This window comes from Diceros bicornis, chromosome 10, assembly GCF_020826845.1.
Source record: "Diceros bicornis minor isolate mBicDic1 chromosome 10, mDicBic1.mat.cur, whole genome shotgun sequence".
Classification (NCBI taxonomy): domain Eukaryota; kingdom Metazoa; phylum Chordata; class Mammalia; order Perissodactyla; family Rhinocerotidae; genus Diceros; species Diceros bicornis.
In genome coordinates this window covers 53210530-53227562 of record NC_080749.1, presented here as the reverse complement: position 1 = coordinate 53227562, position 17033 = coordinate 53210530, and the positions used below count along the sequence as shown (strand labels likewise).

Sequence of the window (17033 nt, the reverse complement as noted above, 5' to 3'; positions counted from 1 at the left end):
ACACTGCAGCAGCCCCTCACAGCTAGGAGGGGTTGGGGGCCTCCTTTTCCTCATCTTGCCACATAAATCACTGGTTGCGGACGAGGGGGACTGCAGGGGAGGGAACAGCTGCTATCATGAAGACAAAAAGATTCGGACTGCATCTCCTATGTAACCATTTGAATGTTTAGAATTCAGAACCTTGTTGAGGGGCAGGTCTCTGAGAGGTGGGGTAAGAGAGTTTCCATTTGCCAGGTAGATTGCACCTTAGGGGACGGCTGTGCCAGGGTCAGCTGCTGATGAGTTTGCGACAACCAGCTCCAGTCTGTGTTGCCTGGGTGCTCTCATAGAGGACTGTCCTCTGGGAGCCTGTGTTCCAGGTCCCTGAGGGTCATGGCTTGTCCTGGGCCAGTGCCCTCTGACTGAGGCCTCCCCTCTCTGACCTTCCCCGCTCCATTCCCACCCACCTGGCCAGGGCCAGTACCCATTTTTAACCATACTCACTGATCATCTCAAGAAACTTCTGTGCACTTGGCAGCACCCAGGCAAAATATGCTCCACAAATTCAACTTATATATTTGGCAGGTTAAACTTGACATTATCATTTAAAAAAAATACAACTTAATATAAATCTACAGTAAACTAACCAAGACAGTACGGTACTGGCATAAGAACAGACATACAGATCATTCAAGAGTTCAGAAATAAATCTTTACATTTATGGTCCACTGATTTTCAACAAAGATATCAAGGCAATTCAATAGGGAAAAGGACAGTCTTTTTAACAAATGGTGCTGGGACAAGCGGATAGCCACATGTAAAAAGATGAATTTAGAAACCAACCTCACAACATACACAAAAATTAATTCAAAATGGATCATAGACCTCAATGCAAGAGAGTGAGGATGGGGTGTGACTGCAAAAGGACATGAGAAATCTCTTTACAGTGGTAGAAATAGTCTAAAACAGGACCGTGGTGATGGTTGCAAAGCTAGGCATATGTACTAAAAATAAAAATCATTGACCTGTACACTTAAAATGGGTGAATTTTTTTTTTGAGGAAGATTGGCCCTAAGCTAACATCTGTTGCCAATCTTCCTCTTTTCTTTTTTTTCCTTTTTTTTTCCCCTCCCCAAAGCCCCAGGACATAGTTGTATATCCTAGTTGTACGTCATTCTAGCTCTTCTATGTGGGATGCCACCTTAGCATGGCTTGATGCGTGGTGAGTAGGTCCGTGCCCAGGATCCAAACTGGCGAACCCTGGGCCACCAAAGTGGAGCACGTGAACTTAACTGCCACGCCACTAGGCCGGCCCCTAAAATGGGTGAATTTTATGGTAATGGAAATCATACCTCAATAAACTTGCTTTAATTAAACCTCTACTAAGTGACAAAGTCTTAAGGAAACATCTCTTTAAAAAATTTTTTTGAGTACTAATAGATAAGGCATAAGCTTACTGAATGTCAGTTTTTCCAACTCCATCTCTTTCTAAACTGGTTTAGAAAAAAGAATCGTGCTGCTAATATCAATTTAAAATAAAATTTAGTAAGACTGAAAGCTTAAGTAACTTATATACCCTCAGAAGTTTAGATAAAAACATATCATAGGAAAAAGAACTACAGTTGAGAAAAACCTAAAAACTTATGCCACATTCCTATCTGAAATTTACACATAAATTGAAAAAACATTCAAGAAATTTCCATTTAGCTTTAAATAAACTGTTATAGACTAACAATATTTTGTTTGCAGCGTAATGTAAGGGGCCAAGTCACCTCAATCTGTAAGCACTTTGACTAAAAGTGTCAGCCTAAAAATGAACTTAAAATGCTGATACCCAATAATGTGTGACATCCTTCAATTCCTTTGTTTCCATGCTACAAAGATAAGCGATACATTTAAAAGATAAAATCTGCTCGAATATAAATCTATAGTAATACATAGGATCAAAAACTGAGTTTTTTCAAAGTTAAATACATTATCTAACAATAGAAGTGCTCTTCTACGATTTTTTTAAAAACTTCTCCATGTTAATGAGCTATATTAGAGATAGAAGAATCATACTCTAAAGAAGAGAAATGAGATGATAGTACAAATCACCTAAATATGAAAAATTTACAGATAATATTCTAAAAGGCTATATAACATATTCCAGTACTATTAAGGGACATTTAAACAACAGATATGATTAGCTCTCATACTACTGACGATTAGTAATACTGATATATATTCTAGCCCAAGATCAATTTCTATTGCCAAGCGCAACTCTTTTCGTAATTCTGGAAGAAACAAATCGTTGATTCCATTTATAAGGTCACACAACTGGGATGTATATAAATGCTATATATATCTTAAGATACTGACATCCTCAAAAGGAAGATGGTATAAAGAATTGTCTTCCAGTATTTTACTTTAAAATTAAGTGCTGAAAAAAGAATATGGGTGGCAATTACACCACAAACACCTATCTATCCTGTAACATAGGCCATTGATGCTAAGTTTTAATTATTACTACATCTGGCTGTATGTTAAGTAAGCAAAAGGCCATCTCAATATAAAGAATATCCTGGATTGCAGAGGGAGATCCATAGCCTGCTAAAGAGCCTCAAAGCTAAAAAAAAATACACAAAATAATGGAGAAATAAATAGGCAACTAAAATGACTCAAGAGTAGAAAATTCTGTACTTTTCTTTTTTTAAAGGACTGGGTATGGAAATCTAGGAGAAATATCTTAATGAGAACAGCTGGTAAGGCATTTTTAGTAATTTATAATGCTGAGAAATGTTAATGCTGAAAATAAAGCCTGATACTCAGTTTTCAAATTCAGAAGTCCTTTAGCATGTTTAGCCTTTTCTCTTTAGAGACTTCAGTTTGCAATGAATAATGGCTACCATTATTGATGACTCTTCACTGCGATTTAAGAAATAAAATTCTTTATCTGCTAATTGGTGCTAAGTATCAAGGACTTTATTGGTTGCAGTAGACAGAAGAAAGTGGTTAAGAGGCTTCAGAGAAACAACCCCTGCTGGCACATTACCCACTAGAGAAGACAAAGACTACTTATGTGAACTTTAAGTCTCCAGATTAAAATCACCAAAAAAGTCCCTTCATGTAGCACCAAGTCCAAGCTCTATAAGTAAACAGAAGCTAAACAATTTTCAGCTTAACTAAAAAGAAGTGTTATCATTTGCATTATGTTTCTTTAATTTTACAAATCACTAAGCTAGTGAAGATGTCACTTAAACAATTTATAACTTTTGATATAAAACTAACTTTAGTAATTACTTCTTTATCTCCCAAGTTTCCAAATCATTTAACAGTAGCAAGGAAGTGAGATGAAAAGATAATTCAATTCTATAAACAAGGAACTCCCTTTTAAAAACATGCTTTCCCTCCAGTTTATTAATCTACAGAATCAATTCAAAATCTGTTTTGCAGTAACTTTAATTTTATTTACCCTGGACAAGCAAAACATTACATTACATGAAAAAGGAATAAACTAACACATAATCTGCCTACTAGCCTATTTATATTCTTGTTAGTCCCACAGCCAGTATTTTTTTTTTTTTTGGTGTCTTTAAACAAAGCGATAAAATAAAATTCCAAGACAGCATTTTTTTTTAACAAGTTAACATTTTAGTGTAAGTATTACAGTTTTAAAAACAAAAATGTATTCAAACTCTTATAGAATTAATAAAATTTAATACCTAACTTGGATGTGAATATCTAGTACAGTATTTTTCAAGGAAAACAAAAACGTGACTTTCAGTTTAATCAGCAACTTTATGAGTAACAGATTTGAAACAGCATTACTTAGGAGGAAGAAAATAATGACAACATAAATGTTCCTTGGGCCACTTTGTTCTTTGGTAGTTCACATGTTTACCTACTAACATCTGTAACCCCATCTAATGATGACTTCTCCATTTGAAGAGTAGTCTCCTTCCTTCTCCTAAGCATCCTATTCATAATACTACTTCTATGGCTAATTCATACTGAAAGACGTTTCCAAAACAAACAGGCCTGTATTTCACCTTATAGAATACTGTTGTGAAGGTGTGCATTTTAGGAATATAAAACACACCTTAAGAAATGTGTATTCTGTTCAGGAACTACTGACTACCTTGGTTTTTTCTCCTCAGTAAGGTTTAGAATATTCTGCCCCTACATGAAAATTAGAGGATGGCCTCTGACAAATGCAACTGTTTGCCAAATAAACTGAACAAATAAGTGATACTATACTTGCAATGTATTTATGCCTGACCAAGACTTCCCAATATATATTCAGTTCATCATCTTCAATTTGTTCAATGAATAAGCACTTCATACTTAGAGATGCAATCCAATCCCACAAAGACTTATGATTTAAAATGTAATCTTAAGCCATCTTTAGACAGTTCCAGAAAGACCCCAGGAGAATGCTGCTGTTTAAAATAGAATAGTTATTTCTGACAAAAACAAAATCTATCAGTAAAGAAAAGATTTTTTAGAAAGGCTCTTTCAGGAACAAATCAAATTTTACATACCTGTAATATCAAGAACAGAGGGAGATGCAATGTAGTATCTATGAACTGTTTCAAGAAGTTGGGCACCATGGCCTTGACCTTGAAATGGAGTCAATATCAGCATCTGACTACAGTAAAGAAATTATTTTAAAATTAAAATATCACAACATGACCAGTTTAAAAATTGCAAATCACTATAGTATTATGAACATTTTAAAGTCTGTGTGTTTTTTTTTTCAATCAACCCTCAAGAAATCCAAAAATTATTGAGATACTCAAAATTGGTTTAATCTTCCACAGTGTTTCAAAGGGAACAATGAAATAAATCAGTACATAGCCAATGAATAATGGTGATTTTTTTAAACAAATCAACACTATTATAACAAGTATTGGAAACTTCAGCAGTTCCTTCTTCTGAAATAAAAGACAAGGCACGTGTTACACCGCCAATTACCTTACACGTGGCCGGGTTTTGTCTGGGTACACATAGTAATTATAGACTGTCATGTAGCCTACGGTCGCAAAGAGCGTAGCTCCGTCCTTATTATACTTCTCAAATCTACAGATAAAACAGAAAGCCAAGCAGGTCAATTACAGTCGCGCTCCCATGCAGTGTCCATTTTCTTTTCCATTCTCTGACTGAATTTTCAGTGTCAGCAAGCTACTCTGTGAGGGCCCAATGGGTACACCTGCTATGTTCTGAATGTACAATTCACTTAATTGGTGTGCAGCAACTTGGATAAATCAGACCTCTTTACATCACTTCAGTGCACTTGCCTATTATAAAGATGAATAGGTGGCAAGTAAAAGAAAACACAGGCAAAGCTCATTTTACTGTTTAAGCCTACATTCAGGGCCCTAACGGACAACAGCATTTAATTCAGCTCTATTCTCAAGGTCTCCCAAAGCATAATGAGGGAAAACTCAAGCCTCATAAACAATAGTTTTTCTTTCCTGGGAAAAATATCATTATACTGTCCCAATAATTGGGCCGCCACAATTAAAATGCTGGCTTTGTGAAGGTAATAAGGTCTACTGTTGCTTTAGAACTGTACTTACACTAGAAAGTAGTGCCATCTTTCATCATCCACGTCAATAAAGCTAGCAGTTTCAATAAACCACATCAAAAAGGTCTGAAGCCTTTCATGATATTCTCGAAAGCCTGTACATGTCATGTCAGCCTAGGGAAAAAGCCAGGAAAAGTCAGGTGAAACTCATCACAGAGGTAAGTGAAAGTCTGCAGAACACAAAACCATCCTGTGGGAAAATGTTTAGAAGTCTCAGATTAAGATATGTACACAGACACACATACAAAATAGATCTTTGTTTTTAATGCTGACAAAAGCTTGTTTCCTAAAATGAGAATAAATCCCTGAAAATAACTGAACAAAAGACATACAAGTTTTGGACAAATGGAGTACTTTTACCCAAGAAACATTTAGATTTATCTTTACCTTGTATATCTGAAAGGTAAAGTTTTCTCCTCCTGTTGGACTGAGAACAGAGTATGTGTGGAGTAAGGTTCCAAATGGCTTGAAATCAACTTCTTTTTCCAGCAAAGAAAGAAAATCATTCGTGTTTGTGCAAAATCCAGGTGGAATGATTTGTCTAATTTTGCCCTCAACATCATCTGCCTAAGGAATGGAGGTTAAAGGACATAAGAAAAAATTATTAACAAATTTGACTTTTAGTTGGATATGTTTAATTTCTTTGAAATGAACAAAAATCACAAAACTTTAGTTTATAGTTAAACTAAAGAAGTAAACACGCAGTGAACTGGGAAAGAATGAGTTTCACGTGCATGAGATACTGCCACACAAATCTGAGATGAGCATAGACATAAAAAAGAGGAGACAGGTAGCCTGAAATCAAGTGCAAGAATGAAGGCATTCTATTGAAATTTCTAACAGCATGCAGAAAATGCTGACTATATCCCTTCAGGACAATGTGAACTGGCCAAAATAAAAGGCTGCTTATTATTTTATGTGCGTCAAGGAGACCATATTATCCAAGACATGAAAAGATCACCAGCATTAGTGAGGTGAGGCTAGAGTCTGACCAAACGAATAGGAACCTCACAATGAACAAGCAGACAGGTCATAACTCCCTCATACACCAAACTCAAAATTAAGATGATAATTTTTAAAATATACCCACTTAGGAAATAGTAAATTATATGAATGGATGTATTATCCACTCATCTCTATAATGTGACACAATTTTTATAGACTTGCATTTGTGACAGTAAAAAGAGACAAGCCTGGACAACAAAATTAAACTCAGAGATTAAAATTACCCTTGTTAAACAACCTCGATGAATGTTAAAACTATCAGCTGAGCAGACTTCATAATCCTTTTCAAAACCCCAAAAGATCACTTGATTGAATACATTTACTACTTCTCTTTAACCATGAATATTTGATGAAGTCTTACAATAAAGTATTACTGCTTCTCACCAGGCAATAAAACTTAATGAATTGGTCTCAACTTAACAAAACCTTATCCCTCAATACAGTCCCTAAAAGCCTGACATTACATTCAACAAAATGAGCTTGCATTCTATTCAAACTTCTTTCTGAACAATGAGGCCAGGTTTTTACTTAATGGAGTTTGCCGTGAGTTCAGCTGTAATGTTTGTATTGTATCTATTTCCACGAGGACTGACACAAGAACACTTTGTGTTAACTTACTAAGCAGCTCTTTCATACCGTTTACATGCATGATGGGTATTAGTTCTAAACCAAGACCCTTGCTACTTAGCATTCAAAACAGGGAAATTAAGATGCTTAGGACAAAATACACTACAAAAGGCTAATACAACATGCTACTAATTCCTGTTCTTTCAACCATCTTTTAACTAAGTAGAAGCAATGCACCTGCAGATGAATAGCACTTTATTATTATTCAGTTACATTTTAGGATAGAGAACCAAGGATGGAGTTTATCACAAACAAGTTTTATTTTCAATGCTCGGGCACCACCAACATTTATATATAACTTGTTTATAGCTATAAAAAAAAAAAGAGCTATTATTTAAAATATAAAGCTCTTCAACATTTTGCCCAACAGCTTATTTCTAATATGTACACCAGTCCTTGCAATCCATTCACCCTTAAGATCAAATAAACTGCATTTGATAGGACTATTTTTCCTTATTTTTAAAGTCCCAATTGATAAATATTTTTCCTTGAAACTGCTATCTAATGTGAAGAGACCATCTTAAGCATATTTTATATAGAATCTGTACAATTTCAGTAATTACAAGAGGAAATCATAATAATAAGGGATAGTTTTAATAGGTCTGTTGTGTGGCAATTAAAATCCAAACTAGTAATGTGTAAAGTAGTATAATTTTTGTTCAAGATTAAAAAAAGTCAGGAAACACTACTTTTAAATAAAGAGGTTTATAATCTACCAATTTAAAAGAAAACACTTCAAGGCATTCATAGTGTATATAATTTTAACTTTTAAAAACTTTCCCTATGCCCTGTCTTCTCAACAAGGCATTGCAAAGCATGATCAAATAACTTCACATATCTTGCAGCAAATGTACTTTAAAGATTTCTTAGAAACTCTAAGGTTCAAGTAGCAGTTCTGGTGGAAGACAGAGCAACTCAAAGGTTTGAGCTTAACAAAGTTGAAAGAGAGTTAATGCTTAACTTTCAGCCTTCAAAGGATACCTCTTTATTGTAATAAATATCTTCAAATAAATATCTTGCTCTGGGCAAGTTTACACATTACTTTAAGAACTTTCGCATGGGAATAAAAGGCTAAGTTTAAAAACAAGGAATCTGTTATATAATATAGGTTACAGAAAATGTGTATCTGATATATTACATAAAAAATACATAGCATAAAACCAAACAGCTCTTCAAACCTAGAATTCAGACCTTTGCTTCACTGAAGGAAAAATGTCTGCATTTCTCTATTAAATGGATTCTTCTTTAAGGAAAAAAGTCCTATAACCACATGTCTTAGAAATCTGTATTATTTTCTAAAAGAATAAATATATTTTAGTTCAGTTAAATATTCATTTTTCATATTGGATTACTGGCCAGATAATAAAATCACCACTAGAGAAAAACCCCATCTAATCATTTTTAATTGAATGTAGAATTAAAGATTAACTGAAACCTTTTAGTTCCAATGCTTGTGGCTAAAAGTTTAGATTCTATTTCTGAACATCACTGAATAATTCCCTATCTTTAAGAATATCATTCTAAACTTCAATTAAAATTATATAAAAATATAAAGAAAGGATAAGAAATTAAGCTGAATAGGTACAGAATCCAAAACACAACATAATATATTTAATTAATAAAGATATTCCTTACAAGTGTTTTCTGAACATTTAGCAGTATCTTTTTAAAAAAGGAAAGTATAAAAGTAACTATTCTATTTAGGTCTTAAGTTAGGTAAGTCATGATGAAATGTTTTAGATTGTATACTCTCACTATGGTCATTTCAACTTTCAATGTTCTACACTGTGTTACACATAAGATGTACCCATGAAACAAGTTTTGCTTTTCCTCATCAGTGTATAAAGCAACGTGTCTGAGAATAACTGGTAGTCTGCTATAATACAAATATCTTTACATTTGTATTTGTATTTATACACATTTGAAAACCAAATTATCTCTTTAATGTCTTATCCTAAACAGCACCATTTGTCTAAATTTGTCTATGGTGAGTTATTTTTGAAACAGCAATTTTAAAGCCATGTTAAGTAGGTGGTACATGCTGTCTTTTACTTGGCTAAAGTGGCAGAGACTTAACATTAACTCTAATTCTAAGTATACGTAAGATATGCTACAAAAACAAGCAAAAAAAATGTTCATATCTACTTAATTTGCTCAATCTTACATTCTCTGACAATGTAGAAATTTGAGTATTGTTACAGAAATTAACAGCATAATCTCTTTCACTAATGAAAAAACAAAGGTCATAATATGTTTGTTTATACTGCATTAGTGTTTTACTACTTGAACTCACAAAATTCTAAGACCAAAATCTCCATATATAATTTTAAAACTTTTTATAGTTCATAAAAAGCATTACTCATTAAGAACAGTCACAATTATCAAAAAAAGAGTATAGTGAAATATTATTAGTATACCAAAGATTATTTTTTTAATTTCCTCAAGATTAAATTTTTATAAGTGCACAAGATTTTTCTATCCAGAAAAATCTTTAAATCTGCTCTCATCTATTCTCAAATTTAATCCATATTAATGGGAGATAAGGACAAAATAGATGATTGAAATTCAGATAATACAAACTTTACCCATGTGTTTCAACTTCCTCTATCAAACTCTTCCCAGAAATGCTAGCAATTAGCAAAACCGAACAATCTTAGTTACACCCCCTTTCACTAAAAAGCAATGAAATTACCTCAAGATAGGACAGGAGGTATTGATAAAACCAAAGATCAGGGAACCAGAAGATGAACAAACCATAAATGTCTGAATAATCAAGTTTACTGTATTGTAAAATTCTGACTGACTATTTTGCCTTTAAAGATGATGGCTAGTGGAGATGTTTTACAGGCATCTTAGTTGTGACTAAAAAATTTTAGGTGCAAATGGAGAACTCAGCTTGGAAAAGAAAAGGAATGGATGATGAAAGATTAATGTAATGGCAAAATTCTAATAAGCAAATTAACTTCGAAGCAGATTTGCTGTGGCTTCTGACGATCTAAAAGGGTATAGTTTTCATATGCAAAAATAATGCTACATAGTTTAGTCTGCAAAGACTCAAATATGATAAATTATAGAATAGTCTCAAACCTAATGCACCTAAACAAAAAGTCTTGATTTTTTCCACTTAAATCTACTTCTCCAATCTTCCCTATCTCAGTTAATAGTACCACTATTGGTTAAGCAATGGGATCCTCCTCGTTCCCTTTCCCTCATTCATCACGTTTAATTCAACAGCAAATACTACTGGCTCTACCTCCAAAATATATCCTCAGACAACTAAATGCAGTACTGCCTATCACAATGCAATGGTCTGGTCTCCCTTCTTTCACTCCTGCCCCCTATAGTGTGTTCTCTGCATAGCAGCCAGAATCATCTTTTAAAAATATAAACCATATCATCATAATTCTTACCCTACATGATCTAGTTCTGCCAACCTCTTCAACCATCTCCTACTCTTCTCTCCATCACCACAATGATTTAATGACAGGGATTTTTCTGGACTACAAAAATGCCAAGAATGTTTTCATCTCAGGACCTTTGCATATGCTGGTCCCTTTGCTTACTAAGCTCTTCCCTCAGATTATTACATGGCTGGCTCCTCTTCATTCAGAAACCAACAAAATGTTTCTTCATAACACCTTCTGAATTTAATTTGTTTATTTACTACTTGGTTACTGACTGTTCCTCTCGGCTAGAATGTAAGCTCCATGAGAGCAGTGGCTTTGTTTTGTTTGCCACTATATCCCTGCATCAAGAACACAGAAGGCACTGTGGAATGAACATTCTCACTGTAAACCAAGAGAGAAGCAGCAGGCCCATTCCCCCAACATCCACTACCCACTCTTTTTTTATAAGGGGGAAAAAAGTCTTTGCTTGAACGTGTAATTTAAATAAATGATCTTCGACCATGAAGCAAAAAATAATCTTAGCAAAAGATATTATAAAAGATTGATTCCTGGGCCGGCCCCGGGGCCTAGCGGTTAAGTGCGCGCGCTCCGCTACTGGCGGCCCGGGTTTGGATCCTGGACGCGCACCGACGCACCGCTTGTCCGGCCATGCTGAGGCTGTGTCCCACATACAGCTAGAAGGATGTGCAACTATGACATGCAACTATCTAGTGGGGCTTTGGGAGGGAAAAAAATTAAAAAAAAAAAAAAAAAAAGATTGATTCCTTATGCCTAACACAGTACTTCTAAATGGAAAAACCTGGTTTTTAAGAATGGAACTATTAGAAGTCAATGCAAATACATACCTATTTTCACTGCACACAGTATTTGAAAGATTTATCAATAACTAAGTCAATAATTCCTTTGGAAGAAATCAATTTAGCACTATCAGCTGGAACTTAAAAAAAAAAACAAAAATACCAAAACTCTAAAACAACAGTGAATTTTATAGAACACAAGGAAATATACCACCTGCATTTTTAATAAGAGTATCTACCAGGGCTTGAGAATTTAACAATCTAATAAGAAATATTTGATTATGTAAAAACTCCATTTTAATAAGTCTGTTAAATGCTAGTTTATCTAAGACTAAATCTTTTCAAACATCAACTACACAACTACAGTATTACTCAGAATCACTTTATGTCTATAAAATTTCAAAAATTTCCAAGGGACACAAACCACTGAATAAAACAAATATTAAGTGCAGTTACATATTATTTATCTGACAAGCTTAGCCATCTTGAACAGGGCTAGGAAGTGGCAACAAAAAAAGTAAGTGCTCAAAATATTTCTGACACTGAAGTCGAATAAAGCATATAAGAGCCTATTTCTGAACTCTTTCATGCTATATACAATTCACACTATGATGCCATTAAGCTTACCAATATGGTATTTTTACCCATAAGGGGATTTTTTGCAAGAGGGAAGCCCCTCACACTAGCAGTAAATTGAGAGCTAAAAGTATGGGAGCAGGAAAACATAAATAAAATATACATTGTAAAAAAAAGAAATAACTAATAAGCACAAGAGCCTGGGCCCATTTAGAACAGGTCATAAACAGTCCTGACATCTTTTAATAGGATATTGTCATATATTATGCATACTACTGCTAAGTGACTATCTTCTAGTACAATCTTGATTATTTACTAGTTGGGTGACTTTGGGTGAGTCCTTTACAATAAAACAAAACCAAAAAAATTAAATAAAAAAAGGGCCAAATCAACCAGTCCAAGTAATGAGAGGAGGTTTTAACAAAAAAAGGATGGGGCATAAAGTTGGCAAAAGATTTAAGTCAGAAGTTTAAAGTCAGTTTAAAGCCTTAAAAAAGCTGGCTTCATTGTTAATGCTTTAAGAACTGCTTCTTCTACAGAAGAAAGTTATGATCCAATCTGTAGTAATACCTAAGATCTTCATTTTCCACATTTTAATTCTCTGGCTAGCTGTGTATAGCACAGTATTATCAATAATACGACTGATTTGATAAAACTTACTGGATCCATAAGTCCAAAGGACAAGAGATTTTACTACAAAAATACAGTTTCCAATTTTCAATTTATAAATGTGATTCAGTGACAAAAATGGTATTTAATTTTTGAAAAATCAACTCTGTGAAATAATTCTCGATGAAAAGTTTCAATGCCTCTAAAAAGGAATGCACAGAAACAGAACAAGTCTAAGATATGTAATTTTCTTAAGGTCCCTCAAAGATTCATGTCCATCCCAAACATCCAAAATAGATTCACCCCATTCCAACATCCTCAAAAGTTTCAACCACTCCAGCAGCAACTCAAGTCCAAAATCTCATCATCTAAGTTGTCTAAATCAGGTATGAGTGAAACTCGAAGTATTTATCATGGGGCAAAATTCCTCTCCTCTTGTGAAACTAGAAAACAAGTTATTGCTTCTAAAATACAATGGTACGACAGGCATGGGATAAAAGTTATAGACTTTCACATTCCAAAAGCGAGAAAATGGTAGGAAGAAAGTAGTTACTGGTACCAAGTAATTTCAAAATCTAGCAGGTCAAATTCTTAGGTTTCAAGGCCTGGAAATACTGTGGCCTGTGGCTCTACATTCTGGGCCCAAAACTCTACCCTCAGAGTCATTCTTCCTTATTCTTGAAAGGTAGTACATGTTTGCAGCTGAGTAGTGTTAACCACTTGTTTCCTGCCTACAGAATTTTGGAAGTTCATCAGGCTTCTCTCATCCTATCATCAGGCTTCTCTCATCCTATCAATCCAAACTGGCAGTGCTTCTGCGGATATAACATTCTCAAAACCCTTGTGGGTCACCTGTGTATGCCATGAGGATTCACACCATTAGACAAAATGGTCCTCCATGGGTCTTCCCTGCACTCTATTTAGTCTCTATTCCTGGCTTTTGCTGAGATTACTGAAGAGATCTATGAGTCATATGCCTAACCTCTTCAGCAACAGCAAATGGTTATCCAGCCACACTCTTGGGTTTCTCTCCAGAGCATACTTTTCTGACAATGAATCTCGTAATTTTAGTGTCTTCTGCAATCTGGATAGGCTGAGTATCTCCCAAATTATCAGATCCTGGATCTTTTTTGCTTAACAGTTCTTCCCTCAATTTATCTCTTTCCTCTCACATTTTACTATAAGCAGCAAGAAACCAGGCCACAGCTTCAATACTTGGCTTGGAAATCTCAGCTAAAGATCCAAGTTCATTGCTTAGGTGGAAAGTTTTCCTTTCCACCTAAGTGCAGGACACAATTCAGCTAGGCCTTCTAGCACTATATAACAAAGATCTCCTTTCCTCCAGTTTCCAATATCTTCCTCATTTCCTTCAGAGCCCTCTCCAGAGGCACCTTTAACATTCCTATTTCTACCAACATTCTGTTTATGGCAATATATGTGTTCCCTAAGACGATAAAGACTTTCTCTCCCATGCTCCTAACTTCGTCCTGAGCCCTTACAGCAGTGCCTTTAACGTCCATATTTCTACCAACAGTCTGTTCAAAGCAATCTATGCTTTTTCCATCATGTGCCTCAAAATTCTTCCCATCTCCTCTACCCATTTCCAAAGATAATTCTACAGTTTTAGTTCTTTGTTGCAGTAGCATCCCGCTTCCTGATATGAAAATCTGCATTAGTTTCCTGTGGCTGCTGTAACAAATTACCACAGACTTGGAGGCTTAAAACAACAGATACTTATTCCCTCATAGTCTAGAGGCAAAGTCTAAAATCAACATCACTGAGCTGAAATCAAGGTGTCAACAGGGCCATACTCCCTCCAGAGGCTCTAGAGGAGAATCTGTCTCTTGCCTCTTCCAATTTCTGGTTGCTAGCAGCATTCCTTGGCTTGTGCCCACATCACTCTGCCTCCGTAGTCATACTGACTTTTGGGGGGCCATAATTTAGCCTACCACAGATGCATACTCTTCAGTGCCTCTCTTTGCCTTCACCCTCTTTTTGTTCATTTGTTTCCAATAGTTTTATAGTGTAATCAGCTTAATCATCCACATTCATAAAGGAATATACTAGCAAAATTTGTGGGATTAGAAATGCTGCAAGAGAAATTTAAACAGGCCAATTCTACATGAAGTAAAAGTAGCACATTTAGCTATTTCCCTCCATCTTATTTAACTTCTGGGAGAAGAAGTTTGATGTCCCTAATAAAAAACAAAACTTGGTAAATAAAATACAACTCTGATCATAAAAGTGAAGGTTCTGGGGCCGGCCCAGTGGCCTAGTGGTTAACTTCACATGTTCCGCTTCAGCAGCCTGGGGTTCGCAGGTTCAGATCCCTGGCGCAGACCTACTCACTGCTTATCAAGCCATGCTGTGGCAGGCGTCCCACATATAAAGTAAAGGAAGATGGGCACGGATGTTAGCCCAGGGCCAATCTTCCTCAGCAAAAAGAGGAGGACTGGCAACAGATGTTAGCTCAGGGCTAATCTTCCTCACCAAAGGAAAAAAAAAAAAGTGAAGGTTCTTATAGAGAAGGTCCACTTAGGAAACAGATCAGGCTAAGGATTATGATCACAGAGTTACCTGAAATGACAGGCAGGCAATCATCTCCATAACTAAACTTGTATATGTGGTTTTAAAGCTACTACATAACAGATTCTCTCTTCCCTCAAACCTTCAGATTTTAAAACCTGTTTTATACTCAATTGGAAAACAGAGTTAAAAATAAACTTATTTCTGTTCTTACCTCTACACAGTCAAAGTTCTCATCAACTTTAGATGCATATTCAACACGGAACATTGTTGACAGGCTACCGGCAATATAGTATAACAGGATCTTCAAACCCTTGTAACCAAAAGCAGTTTCGCTGAAAGGGAAAAAAAATTAGCAGTAATCTAAGACTCCAAAATGAATCTTTGCCGAGTCATTACAAAGTATTAACCCTACATATAAACAAGTTTAACTTCACAGGTAGTTTCAAGACTTTACACTATACTTATTTAAAAATAAAAAAGAAAAGAAACAAATATTTGTAATGAAACTATATGCCTCAGCTTTCCTCATTTATAAAACAAGAGAGAATAATAGCACCTACCTCAGTGATGCTGTTTGGGTTAAATGAACAAGTTAATACATGTAAACCACTTATTACATTGACTGGCACATCGTACAAGTACTCAATAAATGTTAGACATTACCACTACTGCTACTGTTGCTGCTGCTGCTGCTACTATTACTCGTACTAGAAGGCATTTTCAAATCAGAGACAAGTAGTGTTAAATGGGTACGTGGCTAGGCAAGTAGCTAAGATGTAGCTTTGACTCAATCCTTCCAATTTACCACTTTCTTCTATCACCAACATCCAGAGCTGCTGAAAGTGGTGATGGCACCTATCTATCACACCCAGAACTCAGAAAGCAGATATGGAGCTGTTGCTATTTTTCCAACCCTGCTCCCTGCTATCCATCTATACCTTGCTATTCCCTTTTCCAGCTTAAAAGGTGTCTTCTAATAAGTAAATTCTAAAATATCCAGAATAGATAAATCTATAGAGACAGAAAGTAGATGAGTGATTGCTTAGGGCTAAGGAGGGTAGGGGAAAAAGGGAATGATTGCTAAGGGGTTATGGGGATTATCCCCCGTAACCCCCTTTTTATTTTGTTTTTATTTTTTAAAGTGACAAAAATGTTCTAAAATTGATTGTGGTGATGACTGCGCAACTCTGAATATACAAAAACCACTAAATTGTACACTTTTTCTAATTGCTTTTTAATACATTTCTGTGTGTGTGTGAGGAAGATCAGCCCTGAGCTAACATCCGTGCCCATCTTCCTCCACTTTTTATATGGGATGCCGCCACAGCATGGCTTGACAAGCGGTGTGTCAGTGCGCGCATGGAATCTGGGCCTGCGAACCCTGGGCCGCCGCAGCAGAGCACGAGCACTTAACTGCTTGTGCCACCGGGCTGGCACCTGTACACTTTAAATAGATGAATTGTACGGTAAATTATATCTCAATAGAGCTTTTTATGTTTTTATTTTTTAAAGTGAATTCTGAAAGAAGAGTGCTTGAAAGAAGCATTGTCATTTCCAGATTTCTGTCTAGGGCACCAAAATAAAATATTAGCAGTGTTCATTCCAGAACTATGAAAGTTACATGCAGTAGAAAGGAGTGGCAATGATACTACGATTAAGACCAATGTCATGCTTGGGTCATAAGATACAGTGTTATCATCATGTGACTGTCACCTGTCTACTTTAGAAGAGGAGTATGCAAACACACCACTTTTCATGAAGCAAAACAGACAAATGAATGTGCAAAATGCCATTAAGAAGCAGTATCTGTAAAACTAGATCCTACCCACTAAGATATTACCACAGGAAGAGATTTCAAATAGCAGTAAGAGGAAGAGAATAAAATAAATAGCTCCTTAAAGATATAAATCCAAAGAGAAAACATTTTTATTTTTA

General features: G+C 35.4%; 1 protein-coding gene across 3 annotated transcripts in view; it reads right to left on the bottom strand.

The window, feature by feature from the left end:
* The window catches only part of HAT1 (histone acetyltransferase 1), a 67211-nt gene that overhangs the window by 24376 nt on the left and 25802 nt on the right, over positions 1 to 17033 (bottom strand). For 2 of the 3 annotated variants that reach the window (XM_058549248.1, XM_058549249.1), the window contains exons 4-8: positions 15310 to 15430; positions 5936 to 6115; positions 5541 to 5662; positions 4936 to 5040; positions 4503 to 4609 (exon numbers count right to left, since the gene is read on the bottom strand). In XM_058549248.1, the coding sequence (XP_058405231.1) occupies positions 4503 to 4609; positions 4936 to 5040; positions 5541 to 5662; positions 5936 to 6115; positions 15310 to 15430 (635 nt within the window). The remainder of the gene's footprint in view (positions 1 to 4502; positions 4610 to 4935; positions 5041 to 5540; positions 5663 to 5935; positions 6116 to 15309; positions 15431 to 17033) is intronic. The other variant, XM_058549250.1, reaches the window with a different exon arrangement.